The sequence below is a fragment of the Aethalodelphis obliquidens genome, unplaced genomic scaffold (assembly GCF_003676395.1).
Source record: "Aethalodelphis obliquidens isolate GAN/ISIS:26980383/991018 unplaced genomic scaffold, ASM367639v1 scaffold4, whole genome shotgun sequence".
Classification (NCBI taxonomy): Eukaryota; Metazoa; Chordata; class Mammalia; order Artiodactyla; family Delphinidae; genus Aethalodelphis; species Aethalodelphis obliquidens.
This window is the reverse complement of record NW_020837948.1, coordinates 81979723-82003751: the sequence shown is the minus strand read 5'-3', so window position 1 is coordinate 82003751 and position 24029 is coordinate 81979723. Positions and strand designations below refer to the sequence as shown.

Below are 24029 nucleotides of genomic sequence, written 5' to 3'. Positions count from 1 at the left end.
ATAGAGAAGAATACAAATAATTGAACTCGACACGAAGATAAATAAAGGCTATGAAGAAAATAAAACATAGCGATGTCCTACAAGTGACTTGGGAATGACTCCTTTAGATTATTTGGTCAGAGAAAGCATCCTTGAGAAGATACCATTTGAGCTGAAGCCTGAGCCAATCACACAGAATCATGTGGGTACTAAGAACAGCAGGGGTTGAGTCTGAATAAGATCAGTAAGTTTCAGGGCTGGGGCGTAAAGGTAAGAAGACATTGGCACAAGGAGAAAGAAAGGGAAGCAGGGGCCACTCTTGGAATGTACTAGCCAGGATCAGGAGCAAGGGACAGGAAGCATAATGCAAATTGACTTGAGTAATAAGGAAAGTAATTCATAAAATTAGAAAAACAGAGTCGGTGCAGGCTGTGGATCGGCTAAATCCAGTGGCTTCAAATTCATTTTCTAAAAGATGTCTTTGCCTGGGGTGGTGGTGTGATGAATTGGGAGATTGGGATTGACATGTATACACTAATGTGTATAAAATGAATGACTAATAAGAACCTGCTGTATAAAAAAATAAATAAAATTAAAATTGACCAAGTTGGTAAAATTCCAAAAAAAGAAAAAAATGTCTTTGCCCTCTCAGTTGTATCAGCTGCACGTTCAGGTTTGGGGTGAAATAGGCAAAGCCAGGAGACTGGGGCATTCTGTAAATTTCTTCCCTTAAATTTTCTAGAATCCCCCCCCAGTAAGATTCCCTTTGGGTCACATCCTCTTTCTTGAACTTCAGAAGAGGATGGGAATAACCCTCCGTCCAATTATACCTACTCTCGGAGCTGGCGTTGGGTTGGCTTCCCTTGAGGCACATGAGCTGCTTGGGCAGGAGTGGTTACCTAAACAAAACCGCGTTTCTGTTGAGAAGGAGAGAGGAAGGCAGTCTGGGTAGACAACCAGCCGTGTTTACTACACAAGAGGTCTTGGTGGCCATTACAAGGAGTTTGGGCTTCAGTCTGATTACATGGGAAACCATGGAGAATTTTAGTGAAGTATCATGATCTGATTTATGCTTTTAAAAGGTCATCCTGTTTAATGTTTCAATAGTTCATTGAAGGGGGCCAAAAGTGGAAGTGAGAAGACCAATTAGGAAGCTATTTGAAAGTCTAGGCAAGAGGTGTTGGGAACTTGGGCTATAATAATAGCAAAGGAGAAGGAGAGAAGTGAATTGAGATGGAACTGACGTAATTTGTCGCTGGGTTAAATAAGGGAATACGAGTTAGGGAGACTGAAGAAATGAAGATGGCCTATAGGGTTTTGGATTAAGTACCAGCGTGGATGGTGAACCAATTTACAGAGATAGTGAAGAGTTGACAAGGAGTGGGTTCATCGGGGATTACTTGAGAGTTGTGTGTTAAGATTGAGATACCTATTGGATATCTAGAGAAGAGGCCAAAGAGGCTGAGTCGAGCCTGGAGTTCAATGGAGAGGTTCAGGCTAAATAAAGATGGAGATTCGGAACCATCAGCGTACGGTGATGTTTAAAGCCACGAGGCTTGATGAGATTCCCCTTTCGGGGGGGATGGGGGCAGAAAAGCTAGGGAAGTGAAGAGTCTGTGAAACTACAATATTTAGGGGGGAAAGCAGAGGAAGAGAAGCCAGCAGAGGTGAGCAAGAAAGAACAGCCAGTGAGGTAAAAGGGAGACCAGGCAAATTTGGCATCATGGAAGCTAGGCAAAGAGCGTATCTTTAAAAGTCAAACGCACCTGAAAAGTTGAGTCATATAAGGAAAGAGAAGAGACCATTGAATTTGACAAGAACAGGTTTAGTGGAGGGGGAAGGGTCAGAAACACAGCTGAAGAGGATTCAAAAGAGAAGAAAATAGGAAGTGGCGTCCGTCGTTCAGGCAGGGCTTCAAAGATCTGGGAACAGGAAAGATGCTTCTTGGCAGCACAGCTCCTAATGACTCAGAAATGAGTGTACTTTCCAGATACGTTTTTTAAATTGTTTTTTGATGTTATTCTTTAGAAAGAGAAATGTCCTGTTGTAGTTTTCATTTGAAATGACATCGGTGGCCCAGCCGTTTCTGGCTTCTCTAGATCCCTTTTCCCTACATGCTCCTTCCACTGAAAAGAAACTAGGCCATTCAGATTTTTCCGATTTAGAGGAGGGGGCTAATAGCAGACAAGACTGAGGTAGGATCTGTATAGTCATACATATTATTTTGGGTGCCCTTCAGTTTCACTAGCTGCTACTTAGAAGTTCATTAAATATATATATATATATAATGTAAATTAAATATAAATTAATATAAATTATAAATATTACATGCATATAATACATGTTATATATATATTTGTGTTTGCTGATTTCCTAAACTTGAACTGTATAGAGTCCCAGATCCTCCTTTGTCCCATCTACCCAAAGGTGTCTTTCTCAGCCTTTTTAACTTATATCTACCAGAAAGTAGAGCAGGGCAGAAGCTGTGTGGGAGTCCTGTCCTTCTCCCTCCCCCTCACCTCCTGGCCTCAGCACAGTAAAAACTCTGTTCAGAACTTGGCTCACTGCTGCTTTTCCCACCTTCAATCAGGGAACACTTAAAGCCATACAGTGTCCCTTGTCCCGCCAGAAAGCCTATGGGCAGGGCACCCCTTCAGGCTGACACAGAGGCATACTGTGCAAGGCAGAAATTAACACAACATTGTAAATCAACTATACTTTAATAAAATTTAAAAAAAAATTTTTTAAGTAAAAAAAAAATCTCTGGCACATAGTGTTTATGAGTACAGTACAGTTCACTGAGAGCAGTTAACGGCATTTATATATGCCACTCGTTGGACAGTTATGTCCTATGCTGATTCTTGCACTGTTTAGTTTATGTTTATATATTTACCCCCTCAATTAGATTACAAGTCCCTTCAAAGTAGGAACCACATTTTATCCTTTCCAACCCTTTCCATATATGGCCAGAGCAGTGGCCACATATGGCTGACCAATAAGGCTTTTGATTTTTTTTCTCTGTCATATTGTCACCACACTACACATAATTCCAGCAAGGAATCAAAACTTATATTTTAGACTATAAGACTTTGCCTGCCCTGTAGATACAAAGAAATGGATCTCCTTTTCAGTTGAAACATATTCCTTCCAGAAAAATGTCATAAATTTTTTTTCACCCCCAGTATAACTTTGTGCTTTAAATTGTTGTTGTGTGATTTGATGGACTCTTTTGACTCTAATTTTAACTGTCCATTTTGGAAATTCTGAAGTTAGATTTAGGGTTAAGCTTCAGTGCCCATAAGGGTTGCTTCTCACTGGAGCCAGAACTACAGAAGGCACAACAAAAAGGACAAAGTTCAAAAAAGTAAGCTTCAGGTACCTTTCTGCCAAGGTACGTGTCTACAGTGGATTGTCACCTTATCCATCTCCATGCACTTTTTGGTAGAGCTTCTAGTTTCTGCTGCAAAATAATTTTTGGAGCTGGTTGCATGTCGGCTACAGAGTTTCAATAATTTCTTTCCAAAACTGGGCTTCAGAAAATGAATCTAAAAATTTTGAGTCAAGTATATGAGAGAAGCTGTGTCAAACTTTCATGTTTCTTTTACCATATGAAATTGTGACAAATATATCTATAAAGTGTACATGACCTTCCACTAAGAATCTTTGTTGACCAATAAAACCTGTAATCTCATAGATACCAATCAAAAGGCCAGCTAGCCATCATACTACAGATATTAATGGAGGGCCTAATATGTGCAGGGTTGGAAAGGATAAAATGTGGTTCCTACTTTGAAGGGACTTGTAATCTAATTGAGGGAGCAAATATATAAACACAAACTAAATAGTGCAAGAATCAGCATAGGACATAACTGCCCGACGAGTGGCATATATAAATGCCGTTAACTGCTCTCAGTGAACTGTACTGTACTCATAAACACTATGTGCCAGAGATTTTTTTTTTACTTAAAAGAAATTTTTTCTAATTTTATTAAAGTGTAGTTGATTTACAATGTTAGGTTAATTTCTGCTGTACAGCAAAGTGGCTCAGTTATACATATATATATTCTTTTCCATTATGGTTTACCAGAGAATATTTAATATAGTTACCTGTGCTATACAGTAGGACCTTGTTGTTTATCCATGCTACATATCAGCGGTTCTCAACCTTTTTGGTACCAGGGACCGGTTTCGTGGAAGACACTTTTCCCGCAGGCCAGGGCGGGGGTGTTGGGGGGAATGGTTCAGGCGGTAATGTGAGCGATGGGCAGCGGCAGATGAAGCTTCACTCTCTGGCCCGCCGCTCACCTCCTGCTGCGTGGCCCAGTTCCTAACAGGCCACAGACTGGTAGCGGTCCATGGCCCACGGGTTGGGGGACCCCTGCTATATATACTAGTTTACATCTGCCAATCCCAAACTCCCAATCCTTCCCTCCCCACCGCACCCCATCCCCTTGGCAACCACAAGTCTGTTCTCTATGTCTGTGAGTCTGTTTCTGTTTCGTAGACATGTTCATTTGTGTCATATTTTAGATTCCACATACAAGTGATATCATATGGTGTTCGTCTTACTCTTTCTGACTTACTTCACTTAGTAGGATAACCTCTAGGTGCATCCGTGTAGCTGCAAATGGTATTCTTTAATTCTTTTTCTTATTGTGCCAGACATTCTGTGAAGTACTTTATGGATATCAGTTTCATTTTCTGAATGATTATCCCCACTCCATAGATGGGAATTACCTCTGATCTTCTCCCCATTCTGGAGAAAACAAGGAGAATGATATAAGGTGAGCAAAGACCTAGAATCAGGAATGTACCAGATGGCAAAGAGATGCATTGGTCAGGGGCTAAGGATCCGTTTAGGGGAATAGAAAGAAATGAACCTTGGGCCCTATGGTAGTCTGTTCACCACCATATCCCAATGCCTAGTATAGTGCCTTATGCACAATAGATGCTTGATAAATATGTCTTGTACAAACAAATGGCCCTCTGGCTTGTGTCTGTAACCCAGACCAAGTACAATGGGATAAGTGTAATTAGTGAATTAAAGCCATACACCAAAGAGCCCCGGGACCCAATGCCAGCACCTCCCAATTCCCAACTATTACAGTGAAGGATTCAAGTGGGAAGGACACACATAATGAGACAGGTGTGACAGCAATAGTACCTCCAACTCACTGGGGTCCCTTTCATGGAACGTGACATGGTGACATAGTGAGCAGTCCACACGTCCTTACCCTGGCCTGCAAGACAGCGCAAGATCTGGCCCCTGGCACACCGTGACCTCAAATGCTTCTTCTCGCCCCTCCCTCCCTCTGTTCCTTCTTCTCTCCCCTTGCCCCTCCCACACCGACCTCCTTTCTAGCCCCCAGTCCCACCTTAGGGCCTACACTCTTTCATGCTGCTTCCAAGTCTCTGATAGCTCCTCTCCCCGCATCTCAGTGCCCTCCCCTGCTACCTGGCATCATCCATTGGCTTATCTGTCTCCCTCTGCACACAGCAGACTGTACACCCGGAAAGGCACACCTCCCTCCACACTCCTCACCGTTGTATCCCCGGCGTCGAGGACAGCACCTGGCATCTCACACATTGCAGTTCTGACCTCTCGATACCTCTCAAATACCTACTTCCCGAGGGAGTAGGATTTTGTTCAAGAAAGTGGAACTTGGGAACAAGAGGCAGAGTGGCAGCTCAGACCAACCTGTTTATAAAAGCCCAGAGAGGGGAAAACACAACTTTAAACCTCTGACAAAGTATATGCCTGCCTAGGACACCTTTACTGTGCTGTGCTTCTGAAACGCTGCCTGGTCTCAACAAGGAGATCTATGAATTTGCCACATCAACTCATCCCCGGGACTTAAAAGTCCCTACTACCAGCCTCAGCTTAGTAAATGGACACGGACTACACACCTCGGTATCAAAACACTGGCTCTCTGCTGTAGCCAAAACCAAGCAAATGCATCTGTCCAGGTGACAGGAAGGCAGGTGAGCAAGTTGAACGATCCTATGTTCATTAGTTCTTCCCCTCACTGAGCACTATTAAGCGGCTCAATACCATGAAAATGAGTTGAAATGCACTGACTTTGCCTCAAGTTTGAGCATTCACGGTCCCAGGAGGACACTTGGCATCTAATGATGTGCTTTAGAGTCTTCTTTTGTGCCAGTTGAGACTCCAGAGACCACAAAATGTCTGCTAAATTCAAAGTGATATAAGTAAAGTCATGGTGCCTCACAGCGTTTCTCGAAAGACTTCCCAGGGAGATGCTCAGTAATTTCACACATGTGTACTGGGCGCTCACTGTATTGAAGGAGCTGTGCTAATGATGTGGTGGGTCAGAAGGAAGAGACAGGGTTCTTGCCTTCAAACGTCCAGTTTATCATTCACTGGGCAGGTCAGATAACTGAGATGCCAGGCAGGGAGTAAGAAATGCCGTGGTCCAGCTATTGTGTGAAAGCACAAAGGATGGAGAGATGGATCCCATCTGGGAGAAAGTTTAAAAATGCATCATGGAGGAGAAGACACACTCATCTTGAAAGAGGAATGGAATTTTCACAGACTTAGATGGCAGAAAGCCTCGATTTGGAGCGTTCACCAAATTTTATGGTGTAAGTGTTCCCACCATGGCTGATTTCAAGTTAATGACATGATGTCACTGAACACAGAGCTGGGAAGAGGTGTCAGCTCCGGCACATCATCTGTGAGTCACCATCTGAGCTTTGGGCTTTATTCAGACGTCTGACTCTATTGCTTTAATGAGTGGATTCACAGGTATTAAAAACATCTAAGACAACATTATAGAGGAAGAGACACCTCTGCCCTTCTCCCTATACCTCAGTCTGACCTTTTAATACTCTGTCTATCCTTCCGGTCCCAGTCCTATGCCTCTGCCTAGCCACCTAGGACTGATAATGGTCCAGTGCCAACCTGGATTCTGTTTGCTTCTCTTAGCAGGGCTGTGATTCCCCTGGGCTCCTGCTATCACATGGCACAGAGGGATGGCTTTCCGCCCGTTGCCTGGTGTTGACACCCTTGCTGTTCTCCATAATGAGAAGCAGCTTTAAGGGCTGCTAGCTGGGCAGGGTGTTTCACTGTTCTTGTAGCAGTTGGAAGGGAAAGCCAGAGAAATTGCTGGGAAGCTTTGCTGAAGGAAGATGCAAGCCAGCTGAGACCCAGCATGCATATTAACTGCTCCCTTTCATACCTTTTTTTTTTTTTAAAGCACCCCCCAATGTGTTCTCCTTAAGTCACTGCACCCCTGACTGGCCTTATCACTCAAAGAGCTACGTTTGAAAAGTCAGGCCCTAGTTTCTGTCTTTAATTGCAAGCAGATGTCCTCGGTATGTGCATAAACTTGTGTCAGGAGGATTTTTTTTTTTTTAACTCACCAAGGAGAGCACTGCCAGACAGAAAAGGAATATGTGAAGCTTCAAGTTGTTAGGAAACTTCCACACTTGTCCACTAAGCCAGAGGTAGACCTGCGGGAAAAGAAGGTCTTTATGATTTCTCATTGCACATTGATTCTTCTTACCTCGAGGCCCAGCTGCTCTAAGAGCATTTACAGCGAAATACGGCTGCTGCAGATGTAGTTCAGCATGTGCTTCATTTCATGACACCAGTTTCTCCTCCAAAAGTGTTGTAGATTGTTTGTGAAGCAGCTTTTTTTTAGCATTAAAAGGTGTTTGAAACCCCCAGCATCATTTCACAGCTCCATTTTTTGTTTGTTTAAATTATCTTATGTAATGTGCTCTATGATTTACTATTCAAGTATAGAAGAAACACATTCCCTAGTGGAGATCTGGGGAGGTAATGCTGTCTGAAAGATTCAGAGATTTCCTGTTCAGATTACACAGGCTTCTTTAGAGCTGCCAAGAGCCATAATGTGTAGGAGATAATACATTTTATTTCAGGAGAAACTATGGATGGAAATTCAATTTAGCCAGTGAGCCGCAAAAGAAATGAAATTCCGGTTTAGAATTGTCACTGTACTTGGGCCCAGGACTTGGTGTGCCAAGGGGTAGCCATGACCAACAGGACCTCTACAGCCCCAGGACCTGCTGTGTAGATATCACTCGATGACAGAGCAAAAGGAAGAGGCCTGGCTGCCAGGGTGTTGCAAGTCCTACCTGGTTCCTCGTGAACTGAACCCTGAAAGGTATTTCCGCCCAGGGCCTCAACAACCTGGCCCCATCAGTATAACTTTCCAGAATGTTTGCAGCATTCAAATAAATCGGGCTGCGCAAGTCATAAACACCAGCTGTGGACACTTAGTGGGGGACCCCTAGAAGGGGAGCCCCACAGAGGACACAGTGACTGATCAGAGCAAGAAAGTAGTGGGCAGTGAACAGGTTTCCAAATGTGTCATATCATGAGGATCACCTGGCTGGGGGATGGAGCGTGCAGGGTAAGCATACAGATGCTCAGGACCTTGCCAACATGTGGATTGACCAGGGCCCTAGAGATTCAGATTCTGTAGAGCTGGCACAGGGCCTCGGAATCTGTATGTTTAACAAATGCCACAGTTAAATCAACTGTACTTCAGTAAATGAATGAATGAATGAATGCCACAGTAGATCTTTTTTTTTTTAAATATTCATTTATTTGGTCGCACTGGGTCTTAGTTGCGGCAGGTGGGCTCCTTAGTTGCGTCTCATGGGCTCCTTTGTTGTGGCATGCGAACTCTTAGTTGCAGCACACATGTGGGATCTAGTTCCCTGGCCAGGGATTGAACCCAGGCCCTCTGCATTGGGGGCGTGGAGTCTTATCCACTGCGCCACCTGGGAAGTCCCGCCACAGTAGATCTTAATGGTCAGACAAGTTTGGGAAACTGTAGAGTGGGGTGGAGTCAGAATCTGACTCCAGTTCCACTTTGGCCTCTGCCATATAATTGCTGGGTGGCCTTAGGCACGTTATTTCTTTGAGCCTCAGATCCCTCATTCATACAATGTAACTAATAATATCCACTTCAGAGGGTTGTTGTGAGGATAAAATGGAAAAAATCATAAAATGTCCTGAAGTGTGTGCCTGGTACATTTTAAGGGCACAATAAATGTGAGACGTAAACACCTCACACACATTTTTTGACTTTGCCATCAGCCAGCGCCTTCAGAGGCAGCAGGACGGTCTGGGGCATGGCATCAATATGACCAGACAGTGAGCTTGAACTTCAGCCTTATTGCAAGGAGGCTGCGTATCTGGAGGAGATGTGGACTTTAAATTGAATACTCTTCCGTGATGGTGATCATAGTTTGATAGAGAAAAAAGGACAGAAAGAAAAAAGTGGGTCTGGAAAGAGCTTTGAGGTTGAAATCCGAGCTGGGAAAATTTTTGGAGTATGCACAAGGATAAGTACACTTCAAAAAGGCAGGAAAAGTAGTCAAGCAAACTTGAGATTTACAAGGAAAGACAATTTGCTGAGAATAAACAATTTTTCTTTGATCCCCTTTTAGTTGGAAAGCCAAAGTTTAAAGCATTTGTAATTCATCTACCTCATTTCTTTAGCAAGCCTTATTTTTCTGCTAGGTGCCATGCCCTGTGCTCCTAACAGACGTTACAAAGATAAAAGGAATGCCCATCTCAAGAAACTTGCTGTGTGTCATAGGGCACAGGAGAATAAGCAGTTACAGCAAAGGGTGTAAGAATGGTTTCTAGGGCTGTTGGGTGGAGGACAGCTTACCTGCTTGAGGGAGAAAGCAAAACCTCTCAGTGGAAGTCTTTTTTTTCCAGCTTTATTGAGATAAAATTAATATAAAATACTGTGCAAGTTTGTGTACAACACAATGATTTGATACATGTATATACTGTAAAATGATTACGGCAATCAGAGGAAGTCTTGAAATAGAGATTTCATGATAGTTACATCATCATTATCATTAGAGTAACCATAAGCTAATAATGATAACAATAGCTGACATTAACCAATGCCTATTTTATGGCAGATGCCCTGTGAGGCCCTTTACGTTATCTCCTGTCATGTAAAATTGTTGCCATATGCAGTATCTTGGTTTACCTACTTGTGTTTGCACTGTCTATTCGTGGCTGGTTCTAATGCCATTGCTGCACAACTGGTAAGTTACAGTACTCACCAGAACATTGATTCTCCCATACTAGCTTTCTTACTGATATAATAGGGAATTCACCAATTTACAAGAACTGGAATTGATGGCATTTAGTCCCAGGCAGATTACCATCCCCCATGCCACTGACCCTACTTCCCCAAAGTCCCACTGCCTGCATCCAGCCTGTGCAGGAGGACCGGAGTAGATGCTGGGCTTAGGGCAGCATCCTGTCCTCATATGTGCAAAGCCCTAAGCTCACAAAGTCTAGTGTAAAAACATTGTCAAATTCTTTGTTGGAAAAGATGGGCTCTTACTTTCAGGGTAGTGGTAGCAATAATAAGTGACAATAATAATAACAAGAAGAATATCTAACATTTACCAAGCACTTATTATATTGCATATTTAATATATTGCATGTATTAACTGACTTAAACCTCACATGTGTAGATACTGCAGCTGTCCCCATTTTACAGACAGAAACTGAGGTCCAATTGTGTACCATAGTTGGGTAGCTGAGCACAAGGCTGGACATAAGTAGGAGAGGATAGATTGCAGTTCATTCTTAGGCAGGTCCGCCGTGAGAAGCTCTGCCTCAAGGCACTGCAAAGTACTAGTTCTCCAATGTTTGCAGGATCACAATTCCGTTCTTTATTGCTTTATTTATTTATGTTTGGCTGCAGCATGTGGGATCTTAGTTTCAGAACCAGGGATCAAACCCGTGCCCCCTGCAGTGGAAGCGTGGATTCTTAACCTCTGGACCACCAGGGAAGTCCCACAATTAAGTTCTTTGGAAAGACCATTCCCAGTATGCCCTTGACCTCTCCACACATCCTAGGTCAGCTCTGCTCCGCCCGCTCCCTTCAGATCATGGCTCTTTACATGCCTAGGTTGTGTCTTATCTCTGCCTTTATGCAGTGCTTGCCTTGGCTCCAACTGCCCTTTCCTTTCCTTTTCATTTCTTATTTATCCCAAATTCAGCGCCTGTCCAAAGGGTCACCTTCCCCAGGGAGCTTGTCCAGACTCGTGAAGGGCTACCGCATTGCCCCTCCGGTGCTGACCACTCCTTCATTTATAGATCCCTGCCCGGAAATCGTGGGCTCACCAAGGCCAGGAGCTGCAGCTAATTCATTTTATAATGCCCAGCATTTAAAAGCTCCTCTAGGATATACTGGAGCTGTGATGCTCTGCTTATTGTCACCCTTCATTTGTTTTCCTCCATCGCTCGTCACTTTAGACAGTGAGGACAGCTGGGGCACTAAAATTGACAACTGAGGGTGACGTCTCCATCTGCTGAGGTGGCACAGTTTTCCTCATTGTGCTCAATTTGTAATCAGCACCCTCTGGGCACTGGCATAAACCTGTGGGTCTTCCCCAAGAATGCCATTTGTTCCTTTTATGCCTCGATTCATCACATACTGTGGAGGGTGTTAGCTGAGTAAGACTTTCTGCTTCATGCAAGTGTTACCAAATACACCATAAGGAGGAAAGCACCAGACGTCTGTCTGCAAAGAAAGCAAAATCCTGGTTTGGGAAGAGTCAACGGTGGCCAGTGCTCCCCAAGCATTTCCGGGCCTGAGGTTTGGCTCTGTGGGCTCCTTGGGGCCTCCTAACTGATGCCCACATTCCATATCAGTCGTCATTCTGGAGAAATTCGTCAACTTTCCTGCTGATCTGAGCCTGGAAACTGGTGTCTGTTTACTCACTTTCAAGCTGAAAATTGAGACAAACTTGCTGGATAATTTTGACAAAAATAACACACATGATTGCGTGTCATCCCATGATTAACTTAATTTTCCTCTTTTTTTGAGCTATCAGGACTTTCTCAAGTCATATATAGTTTTCAGTGAAATAGGTCATTCACAGTTGGAAGTTATACAAACTTGCCAAACCTTGACCAAAAATAACATTCTGGTGCCCAATTTAGTGCAAGGGGTAATAAAGTGTTCTCTGATTTGTAGCAAGGAATTAAAGGCAGGGGTTGGGGTCTAGACAATGGTAATAATAAAGACTAAGGCTATCAAGACAGTGAGTAGACTTGAGGGGATTTTCATAAAATGCAGTTTTCCTTTCTGGTCACGTTAAAATCAATGTGTAGTACATTATCTCCTCTAGGGAAACGTGTATTCCATTTGCTTTCTGTCGTAATTCTTTATTGTATTTGGGAGTAAATGAGCTTCTACAGATGAAGTTAATATTAAAATTTAGAGAGAGACTGAAAAGAAACCCTTCCAGAGCTAATAGTCACACAGAATTTAAAATATTAATTCACCAAAGGCCCCCAAACCTAACTTCGCTTGGAAGAACGCTCTCACTGATAGGCCCAGGCTGCAAAAACTTTCACGCGTTAGAATTCTGCAGTATTTAGTGAAAGGATCTTAACTTCCTCTGTTAGGTTCTATATTCTGAACTTCAGACCCGACAGCTGCTTCCTAGTGGTTAGCCAGGTGGGAGGAGTTAGTAAAAAAGCACATTGAGAAGTGGATCAGGACAGATGGACAGGATTCACCCTCCCTGAAATTCAGGGAGATGGGTGTGGGCCAGCTCCACTGCCCATGCATCTTCATTTTCTTCCTCTTCCTTTTTTCATATCAAAGAAAGATTTCTTAACGCTGTTAAGGTTAACGCTGTTAAGGTCCTATTGAGGACCAAAAGCATCAGCAGCTTCGTTGCTTTGAGGTAATGCTCTCTGTTTGTCGTGGGCCTGGACCAAACTGCCTCTCTAATAACCCACGGATAGCCTGATGGGATGGGAGGAATCTTGGAGACACCCCCTTCTCCACCAAGCCCGGATAACAGTTACAATACTTTTGTAGCTGAGGTGTTTGCAGTTCAACGCATTTCAACAGTTGAATGATAACTACATTGATCATTTTCCATTTTTCCTGTTTTTGTTTTTGTTCTCGTTTATTTTTTTGCGGTACGCGGGCCTCTCACTGTTGTGGCCTCTCCCGTTGCGGAGCACAGGCTCCGGACGCACAGGCTCAGCAGCCATGGCTCACGGGCCCAGCCGCTCCGCGGCATGTGGGATCCTCCCAGAACGGGGCACGAAGCCGTGTCCCCTGCATCGGCAGGCGGACTCTCAACCACTGCGCCACCAGGGAAGCCCATTTTTCCTGTTTTTAATGCAACCTAATACTAGTATCAATAAAATTAGAAGTGCTTTTATAATAGATGACTCATTGCCATCTCGCATCCTAAATTTCTGTCCCCCTCTTGTCCAACTTCTCACTTCCCCTCATTCCTTCCCTATTCCAGGGTTGCTCACATGTTTATTTCTAAGAATAAATGCTTTTGACTGAACTGTTTTTAATACTTTTTTTAAAAAAGAATTTATGTTCCTCCTTGTTTCCACAAGCAAGACTTAAGTTTGGACTCAAATGTTGTAGGAAGGCAATTTTTCATCCTCCTGACTGTGTCCAGGCATGAGACCAGAGGCAGCTAAGACCAGAAGGTTTCCATCTGCTCTGAATATTTAGGAGTTCTTTTTAGAGGGTAGGTGCAATTTTAGTTTGAAAAAGAAAGAAAGAAAAAGGAGAGAATTGTTGTGAGGTTGGGCCTGGTCACATTTTGACATTTGAAAATGAGATTGTAAGAAAGTCACATCAGACCACTTTTTGTAGGGGTAACTAATGGTTTTCATCTCTTTCTGTTCCAGCCACACCAGCTATCCTTGTCAGAGCGTCTCAGAGTCTGCAGAGAGTTCATCCAGGCCTAGAGACAAGTAAGAATTTCACTCCCTTTTCTGCCTTCAACGATAGTGTCCAGGTTTTACTGTAATTCAAGCTACTGTCCTTTCCCTATTTTATTTGGGATATGGTAACTGGATGAATGACTGACTGAAATTACACAGGCAAACTAACACATTTTTTTTTCAGAATTTCTTTTTCAACTTTTCTGCAAGGCTGCTTCTTTATTTTCCCTTTTTTTTTAATTGAACGAAAGATCCTTTAAATTCCAAAGTTCTTTACAATTTTCAAAAGTTTCATGCAAATGATTTCATATAATCCCATAATAACCCTTTCTTTCCTCTACCCCCGTCTTGCCCCTCCCTCCTTCCCTCTCCCCACTGGTAACCACTAGTTTATTCTCTATGATCTGTGAGTCTGCTTCTTTTCTGTTTTATTCATTAGTTTGTTGATTGTTTTAGATTCCACATATAAGTGATATCATACAGTATTTGTCTTTCTCTGTCTGACTTACTTCACTTAGCATAATATCCTTCAAGTCCATCCATGTTGCTGCAAATAGCAAAATTTCATTCTTTTTATGGTTGAGTAGTATCCCATTGTACATATAACACATCTTCTCTATCCATTCATCTGTTGATGGACACGTAGGTTGCTTCCATACCTTGGCAATTGTAAATAATGCTGCTGTGAACATTGGGGTGAGTATATATTTTCAAATTAGTGTTTTTGTTTGTACCCAGGAGTGGAATTGCTGGGTCATATGGTAGTCCTATTTCTAGTTTTTTGAGAAATCTCCATACTGTTTTCCACAGTGGTTGCACCAATTTACCTTCTCACCAAAAGTGCATGAGGATCCCCTTTGCTCAGCATCCTCGCCAACATTTGTTATTTGTGTTCTTTTCGATGTTAGCTATTCTGCCAGGTGTGAGGCAAGATCTCATTGTGGTTTTGATTTGTATTTGCCTGATGATTATCAGTGTTGAGCCATGTTTCATGGGCCTGTTAGCCACCTGCATTTCCTCTTTGGAAAAAACGAATGCTTCTTTATTTTTCTAATAAGCTTATCCTTAGAGGTTAAGTAAGCCCAAATTAATGCAAAGAAAAAAAGACATAAAATAACTTATTGTGGGCCAACAATTAGTTTACTGAGTTTAGGAATCTGCATTTTTGTTTTATAAGTCCTGTATTGTATTGTCATTATTATTTTGAGATATTTCTTTACCTAGTGATCACATTACCAGACAGTCAAATTTGTCCCTTCAACCAAATCGCCTTGGGCTCTGAAATTCTGTCCACTGCTCCGTGATAGCATTACCTCACAACATCTTCATGCATGTGTTCATACCATGTGCAGGACTCAATGAGTTGTGTGCGCTGCACAAATTAATTATGTCTCAATTAATTAAGGCAAAGCCTATGTTTTCTGCTTCTTCTAAATCCCTCGCGTGACCTAAAAAAAAAAAACGTGATCACATAGTAGGCACCTTCAATTAAATTCTAAGGATGGATTTTCTTTTCCTCAGTTGAAGTATGTGCTCGAGTCCACATTACAAAATAAAGGAAGGGAGGTTGGTGTACCTGACTGTGTTTAAGCCATTGCTCTTTCAGGGATCATAACGGCATCATGAAACTATAATTGGGGTTTTGTGACTAAATTGCAGAGTCCTTTTCTAATAGGCGATGTAAACATCATTTTTCTTGGAGGTGACTGAAAAGGAGGGTTGGTGCTGTTTTTAACAAACATCATCAATTCATCCGTTGTGACAGACCGCGAACTCTACAACCCTCCTGTTTTAGAATCATCTGACATGTTAATCTGCTCCCTAATTAATGTGAGGGGTTGTAGAAAGATTAGCTGTTGCTTATGTTTGGGTTATCCCAGCCAGTATATTCCAAAGCCTTCACTCAGCAGATGATGTGACTTATTGCTGCTTTCTGTAAGGAAATAAGAAGGAATCAGTTAAGAATGGTTTACTAATGGTGCGTGCTCCATCCCACACTGGAACCCTCCCCAACACACAACCACAGTACACTGCCCTTCTCTTGCCCCCAAAGTGGTGATAAGATTTCCCCAAGCCATTGTCTTTGTCAAGTCATGGGGTCTGAGGACCGTAAGCTGTGGGCCTTGTTGGAATACAACCTCTGAGTATGGCAGATGTGTTGAAATTGCTGCCAGTCACTTGGCATATGTTGATCTTCTGTCCTTGTGATAAACAAGAATAATAGCTATTACCCTTCATCTGTGGCACGTCACACAGACACTGAGCTCCCCACGCAAGGAAGAATCCTATCCTTCCAGCTTCTCCTTATCTGAAGTTATATGCCTTTTGTCTCAGGACTGATTGGATAAAGTACCCCACGTCAACAGATATGTCTGTATCACTAGGCACCTTCCACAGTGCACTCACTAGGACACATGGCCACCTTTATCATCCAAGCATCTCACTGAGATGCAACAGACCATAGGGCTCCCGTATCCTCACTGTGTCTCTGTGGACACAGTCACTGTATCACAGATGTTTAACTCCCTGCCATGCACCCAGCACTAGCTAGCTCTACACCTTGAGGAAGAAAGAAATGTGTAAGATATTGTCCTGACCTCAGGGAGGTCATATTCCCCCTAAGGAGATAGCTTTACACAAAAAGCTAGTGTTCAAGAACTGTCAGTTCACAATTGTAATGTATATATTTCCTATGTGCACTTTTCTGAATTCTCAGATTCAAAGCAAAACCTTGTGGAAGAAAAATAAATAAACCCTCCCAGAGTGAATCCTAGACAGAACTGTCCAAACGTAAATAAAGGCCACCACCCTTCTGCAGGCCACCTTTACTCTACGCTTGGGCTATCACAATAACCCTTGAGTAGCTGTCTCGCTCCTCTCTCCTTCCACACCCTACCCCGTCTCTCCTTCCTTGTATCCATCTTCCTCTGCCAATAACGATTTTCAGAATCCAACATATCCCTCTGTTCTAAATAACCCTAACTATCTTTAGCACCTTCCCCACTGCCTAAATTTTCAACTGCAATCCTATCCCAAGACACTCAAATCCACCATCTGTCACCTGACCCCAGCTTGTAAGTCTAGACTACCCACTACTCCCCAGGACCACTATGCTTTCCCTCCTCTGGGACTTTGCTCGTGCCGTCCCATCTTCCAGAACTATCATCCTTCCGCCTCACCCAGCATTCTGGAAATATAAATCCTGCCCATACTTTAAGGTTCAGCCAGAACACTCTGACCCTTGGCCTGAAGCAGTTCCTCCCTCCTCTGTGTGTGTCTTTGAGAGGTCACACGATTTCGTATCACTCTGAGGGGATATATTACACGCTGCTTTGGAGTGTAGTTATTTGCGTATTTCTCTTATCTCCCCATCTGGATTATGAACAGCTGTGTCTTATTCAGAGTTGTATAACTCACAGTACCTCAAATGGTACCTTGAACATTGTAAGTAATAAATGATATTGCAAATAAATTAACTAAATGGAAGTATCCTTAATAGCTCCCTGGCTACCCACCCTTCAGCACTCTTGACAATTCCCACCAGCCCCCCTTGTTATCGTGGAGCCTCTTGGATCTCAGGGGCGGGGGGTGGAGGGGGGGCATTCATGGAGGAACAGATCTCGCCACCTGTGTTAATTGCCCATTAATCACCTTCAGTGTTGCTAAAAGGACTCATAGGAATCAGATGGTTTATACTCAGAGGATAGCTTCCTTACAGGCAAAGGATACACTAGGGCAACAGCAGATGAGGGGAGTGCACTGACCGGGGTCTGGAGAGCCCAGGTGTAGGCCCCTTCGTCCTCTCACTGCACAGTCACACCCACCAGGTCTGGAACCACTACCTGTGTGCCTGCCAAGCACCTTGGCACCAGGAAGCCCAAAGTCTGCTCGTGATGGAGTTTCCTAGAGTGAGCTCATCGTGTAGGCGCACCCTAGCTATGTGGACAGCCTTACCATCAGCCCCCAGTTCCACTGAATTTAGGTGCAAATCATAAATTTAATTACATTGCTAAGCAGCATTGACAAGCTGACATATTCTGCCCTGAAACAACTCAGGGACCCATGACTACAGCACATCACTTACCTTTAGTTAACACAGTCTATACATAGCATTGCCAAGTATCAGTAACTCTGGAAAAAAAGCACGCGGTCAAACCGGACCAGCTAAAATTAACCCACGCCATGCGCCACTTAAAGAATTGCCCATTGCGTTCATCTCTTCCTTCTCTTGCTCACCAAAAAGTATCTGTCCCAGCTTCTAAGCCCTCGGGGCTTTGCTTTCTGCGTGGACCTAATCCATGTGAATAGGTGTTTGTGTGGTAATGGGCACATACTAACATACCTTCTGCAGAGTACAGGCTTGAGAAATATTTTCTGGAAACAAAGAGCTATTTTTAAAAGTCCCATGAGGACTTTTTAGCCCATGCACGTGGGTAGCAGCATACTTCACCTATGCAGAGGCATAAATCTGAGCAAAGACCCACATATAGGATGAGAAGGATATTGACGGAGTTTATGGTTTAAAGTGGTAGGCATCTTGTATACTTTAAAGAAGGAACGGTGCAAACTTACTACAAAGAAAGCTGCTTTTAGTTGTGGGAGAGAGTGATGAGGATGGTTAGAATCTTCTAGAGAAAAGCAAAACGTTGTTAGTGCTCCTGAAGAAGGCAGACTCCCGAGTTAGGCTGCTGTGGTCCCATGTGCTTTGTGTTTTTCCAGTAATTTCATTTCTCTCTCACAGTTGGTTTTTGGCAGAGGATTTGATGATCGTATGGGCCAAATACTTAAGACTTATTAAACACATAGAGAAATTATTAAAAGATTGCACATCGTTCTGAGGGGGATTTTTCCTGTCCTTTTTTTTAAAGCCACACCTTTTCACTGAATTTGTCACGTATTACTATGAAAGTGTAAATTGTGTGATCAGTGGCATTTCCACCTCAAAATAAAATGAATATCCAACTGGAGAAAACTACTGAAGTTTCATTGACTGGCATCTGGAGCATAAATTTGTCCAAGATTTTATGAAAACAGGCGTCCTGAACATAAACGTCCATGACTGAGGTCAGAATGCAGTTTTGAAAGAATCCCAAAAGATTATCATATTAGATGGGCACAGAAATGAATTGCTTCAATTTTTATAAGTTCAACAACTTCCTTTACAATGGTGAGTTACTTTTCAATAAAGACACTTATAGGAGACAAAAATTTAATATAGTAACTGTCATTTTGCTTGTTGGGGTCCTTACTGTACATTCTTAGCTGGACTCCTGTCCTAGCCTCCTAATTTTTCTTCCCTACCTCCTATTATTTCCCTGTCCCCAGCCATCCTACCCTCTGCTTCCACATTCATTCTTTTCTACCTTTGATCCAGTGATTCTTCTGCCCCATCGTCTTCAGTAGCTCCCCACTGTTTCCTAAATTATGAATAAACTCATCTCTCTGGCATTTAAGAAGGCCCACAACATAGCCTCATCTCGCTTATGTACTATGTACACCCATGTTTGTGTCCCCTGAATTCTTGCTTCATCATAGCCATTCATAATGACCCCTTTGTCAGAAATTCCCTCTTCTTACCTCCCAGGTGGGAACAGTCCTTCAAGGATTTTATCTTTAAGGCATACTTCAAATATCGCCTTATCCGCAAAGGTTTTCCCAGTTCCCCCAAGAGAATGCACACTTCCATCTTAGAATCTCTGAAGCCCTTTCTTTCTCCCTCTCTAGGAGAGGTAGTATATAGCACAGTACTTGAAGAACTCAGCCTCTGCAGCAAGACAGCTTTGGTTCAAGTCCCAGTTCTATTACTTACTTCCTGCCTGATCTTACCTAAGTTTCATGACCTCTCTGTACCTAGTTCTGTTTTGTTTTGTTTTACTTCTAAAATAAAGATGCTAATAGTACCTACCTCATAAAATTGTGGTGAGAATTACAAGTGTTGATACATTTAAAGTAGTTAGGATAGTACCTGGTCCCACGGTGTTTATTGTATTCTCTTGGGGCTCTTATTTATATTCCAACAAGAATTAGAATTGAACTGTATGAAATTTCCCATAGTCAACTCTATTTTGGACCATCATATCATTATGTCATTTGTTTCAACCTAATGGAGACTCATGCGCTTTCTGTTCCCTCTAATAGACTGTACTATTCCTAAGGATAAGGGCTACGTCTTTTACATCCTTGTATCTTACAGTACCTGTAAGGGCCTGGCAAATGCCGAGTGTTTAACAAACAGTCAGTGGATTTTGCATGCACACGAAAAAAATTCAAAAAATAGAAGCCAAGTTTTCTGCCTGGTATCTTAAGTATTCTTTGGCTACCATAGGGTACCTTTACGTCCTCCGGCAGTCATTTATGAAAGGAGAGAAATTAAAATAGGCAGGAGGAGACATTTCTCTCGTCCATTAGTAATAGACTTACAGTCTTCCCCAAAAGCCTTCCACAGAACCTTAGCTTCAGGTCATGGGACCAGTGTCATGGTCTAGTCTTGGGGTGTGTTTCTGTGCCATCACTGTGCTATCCTGTGGGCACTTCAGCTGCCAAGGCAATAGCAGCCCCTCTCCTGCCTGTGACCCATCCCTGCCCCTCTAAGAGCCGAATGACCCTCTCAGCTTTAATCATTCTTTTTCATCAGATAGTTTCAACCTTAAGGGCTTATTAACTGACAATACAGCTACAATAAGCACAAGCTGACAGTACACGTAAAAGAAACACAACATAAGGGAAGTGTGTCCGTGCAGGAACGGTATCTCAGAGAGAATGTGCAGCCTTTCTTGGTTACAAAGAACTTGAGCTTTGGACATGCATTAGAGAGCAGCATTGGACTCTGACATCGAAGCTGACATTGAATTCTTTACAGTCTGCTGTTTATAAACAACTCAGCAAATGATTCAGTAAGTAAACACAGATTATTATGATCCCTTTTAAGGAAACGGTGTTTATGTTGGCTCCCTCTTGCACCCAAACTAGTGGTAGCCCATCCTGACTCACAGACAGCACTGATATCCTGATAATGCCAAGCATCCTGCAAAGGCTCTTTATCCCCCTTCCTTGCTTCTCTGAGGTTGGAGGGAGGCCGGTAGACTTATGCACTTTATAGAAGAAGAAACGGAGGTAGAGACAAAACAGCTTTCCCAAGTCGCTTTGACAGACCAACAAGAGAGTAAAGAAGGTACCGTCCGTGCGATGCTTTGTATCTGCTCCTAGACGAGCAAAATAAAGCGTAGATAATGCATGTTATTGAGAATTCAAATAACAGTGTTCAGTTATCTCAAAATAGGGGCTTGATAGTGACTTTTTCCAGGCTGAAATACTCAGATAATGCCTGCTATTAGTTTCCCAGTGGTAGTGCTTCATTATACACTCCCTGCTTTCACATATAATTGTTGGGAGGTAAGGATTCTTTGTAAGATAAATATTAGGTCTTGACTTTTTTATCCTCCTCAACTGCCAGCAATTTGCTGAGCCATAATCAGTGGTGAGTAGATATTTCCCACTGAGTTTACGAGAGACCTGTTCTCTGTGCACGCGCTCAGACCAGCGTTAGTGAACGTCTAGAGGGGGAGTGAAACCACAGCTCAAGGTCAGCCTCCTCAAGCCCCTGCAGGTCCTTTCTGATTGTCAACATATATCAAGGTTGTCTGTTTATTCTGGAACCCAAACAGTAAGAAAAGAGTTAGAAATCTGTGGGCATATGCCTCGGAAAGCCTTGACTGTAGAAGTAACAATTTTTTTTGAAGTCTGAGGATGATTAAGCATCTCTCTAAAAATTCCAGTGGGCCTGTGTGTACTCTACATACCCATTCCTAGTATGGTTTCTCTTCCAAAGCACAACACACATTTTTCAGGGGTGAAATCCAAGACAAACATTCTTTCACCCTAGGTGACCCCAGTGGGTGGTGAACTCTTTTTAGTGACTGGAAAGTTAAAGCATCCCAAAGTTGACTGTGACCTTTGAGTTCCAGACTGCAGCCCTGACGACTTGCTTAGTTCTACAGCTTCCAAACCAACTCTGTAATCACTGCTCTCAAGAGAACTCTGGCTTCTGTGCACAGAAGCCTCTCTAGGGAGGGACAGAGGCTGGGCTCTGTCATTCCAGAAAGGCCTAGGCTCTGTCATTCCAGAAAGGCCTTTGTTCATACCAGCTCCAACGTGTGATGCACAATTTTTCAGATAATGTGCACCTTTGCACTAAGGAAAAAACCTTGAATTCATCATACAGGTGGGCTCTGATTTTAATACAGATTAATCTATGCACTGAGAAAGCAGACTACACACTATATTTATAAAAAGATTTATGGAATTCAAACATAGGTACCATTGAGTAGAAGTTCAAATAATAGAGTACCTTATGGCAAATATATGCAATATATATTTAAACCAAAAGTAAGAGATGACAAATTACTAAATAAAGAACTTATCATTTAGAAAATAGTTTATACAACTTTCAAAGGGCTTTTAAATATATATAGTTTATAGGAAATTGATTTGCATGTAATTCACAATATATGATACAAAATCAGCTACTTTTTTTTAAGGTCAACAATTATTTGAACCAGGGGTTGGCAAACTATTGTCCTCAGTCGTTTTGTAAGTAAAGTTTTATTGCAACACAGCCAGATCGATTTGTTTCAGATTGTTTATGGCTCTTTTGGGGATACAATGTCAGAGTTGGGTAGCTAAAACATAGGTCCACAAGCCTGAAATATTTACTATCTGACCCTTGAAGAAAAAGTATGTCAACCCCTGTTATAAACAGAAAAAGATTGTTTCTATAAAAAGGTATTTTATGGAACTAGTCATCATGTTTGTATTGGTTGTTGTCTTTTAATCTCCTATAGAAAATTATTTTCAGTTGGTAACTGACATAAATGAGAATTCAGGATTCACTTTATGAATTTCCTTCACAGTCAACTCTTCTGAAATACACTCTATTGCAAAGTAAGATTAACAGTATCTGCTGATCGGTGTGGACTTGTACATTTTTATTATTATTGGTATTCCACCAAATGAAAGCTGAGCATCTGTAAATGCTTGGTGATGGATTGAATGGGCAATAATTTGCAACTGAACTGTCTGAGATATGTCATCATTATCACATAATATTTATCTTATGAAGAGCTACAGTCGGTGTAACACACAGCTCCAGTTTGAGGGCAGACTTGACTTTACAGGTTTGTGGATCGTCCATAAACCGACTGCTGCCACTGAATTCATGCTGAAGAATACAGACAGAAGACTCTCCCTTTAGGAAATCGTGCACCGTGAAAGACTCGTAACCCAGAAACCTCACAACATTGTAGTAGATGTTACCGTTCAGATGAATGGCCTTTGCGTGTCCTCAACATGTTCTCAAGTAACATTCATGTCTTTACTGCTACAGGTTATATTTTCATTTTCATATGTTATGGAAAAGCAGCCTTTAGCTCTTCTTTTTTCTCACTTAATATTCCTTAGTAAATAGAATTTTAACACTACAAATTTGGATTCGATGGAGAGCAAATATTTGCAGGAGTGGGTCTGTGCACCTGTCACTGCGAAGCTCCTGCCAAGCAAACCCCGGAGAAATGGAGAAACACCTGGATAGCATCCTTACTGCGACAGAAGCTCTTCTTTTTCTGAATTCCAAAAGCGTTTGAAGTTGTGCATCTTTTGCACTGAAGTCAAGTGGCTTGTGTACATATGGTAGCTTCCCTTCAGTTGTAAGTTCTCAGAGGGAAGGTCTTCCCTCATCTTTATATGCTCTGCTCCTTTCCTCCACAACATAAACAGGGCCTGATACAAAATGGGGGCTTACTATTGGTTAAATGAATGCCACGTGAGTTCCAGGAATGACTTGAGAGCAAATGCAGAAGGGAAGTGGAGGGGGAGGCGTTAGCTTAGATTTCATGGGGTTTGAGTTTGACATCCTCTCCACAACACTAAGACCAATACTGAGGAGAATTGTTTCCTGAATCTGAGAGCAGCAGATGCATTTCCTCTTCTGCCATTTTTCTTTCTCGTGGGGAAAAGCAGACAAGAAGGTCCTACAAAAGTATTGGAGGTGTTTGTTCTTATCAGCCACTAGTGATTGTGGCAAATTCTGTTATTGGTTTCAGTTGGTGTCCCAGGCTGTGGGATGAGCACTTTGGAGTCTGGGGAGCTGGAGACCCTGAGTTGGTCCTGTGTGTGTGCACCTGGCATACGGCTGACATGCTGTGAACTCTGATTTATCCATTTGTCAGTGGAGATATTAACATCTATCTCAAATGGTCATTGTGAAGAGCAGATAGGTACATAGGAAAATTCCTGGCGCAAAGTAGGTAAG

General features: G+C 42.5%; 1 protein-coding gene across 2 annotated transcripts in view; it reads left to right on the top strand.

The window, feature by feature from the left end:
• Window positions 1-24029, top strand: part of GHR (growth hormone receptor) — a 284952-nt gene that overhangs the window by 192571 nt on the left and 68352 nt on the right. For both annotated transcript variants that reach the window (XM_027101187.1, XM_027101185.1), the window contains one exon: window positions 13688-13753. In XM_027101187.1, the coding sequence (XP_026956988.1) occupies window positions 13688-13753 (66 nt within the window). The remainder of the gene's footprint in view (window positions 1-13687; window positions 13754-24029) is intronic.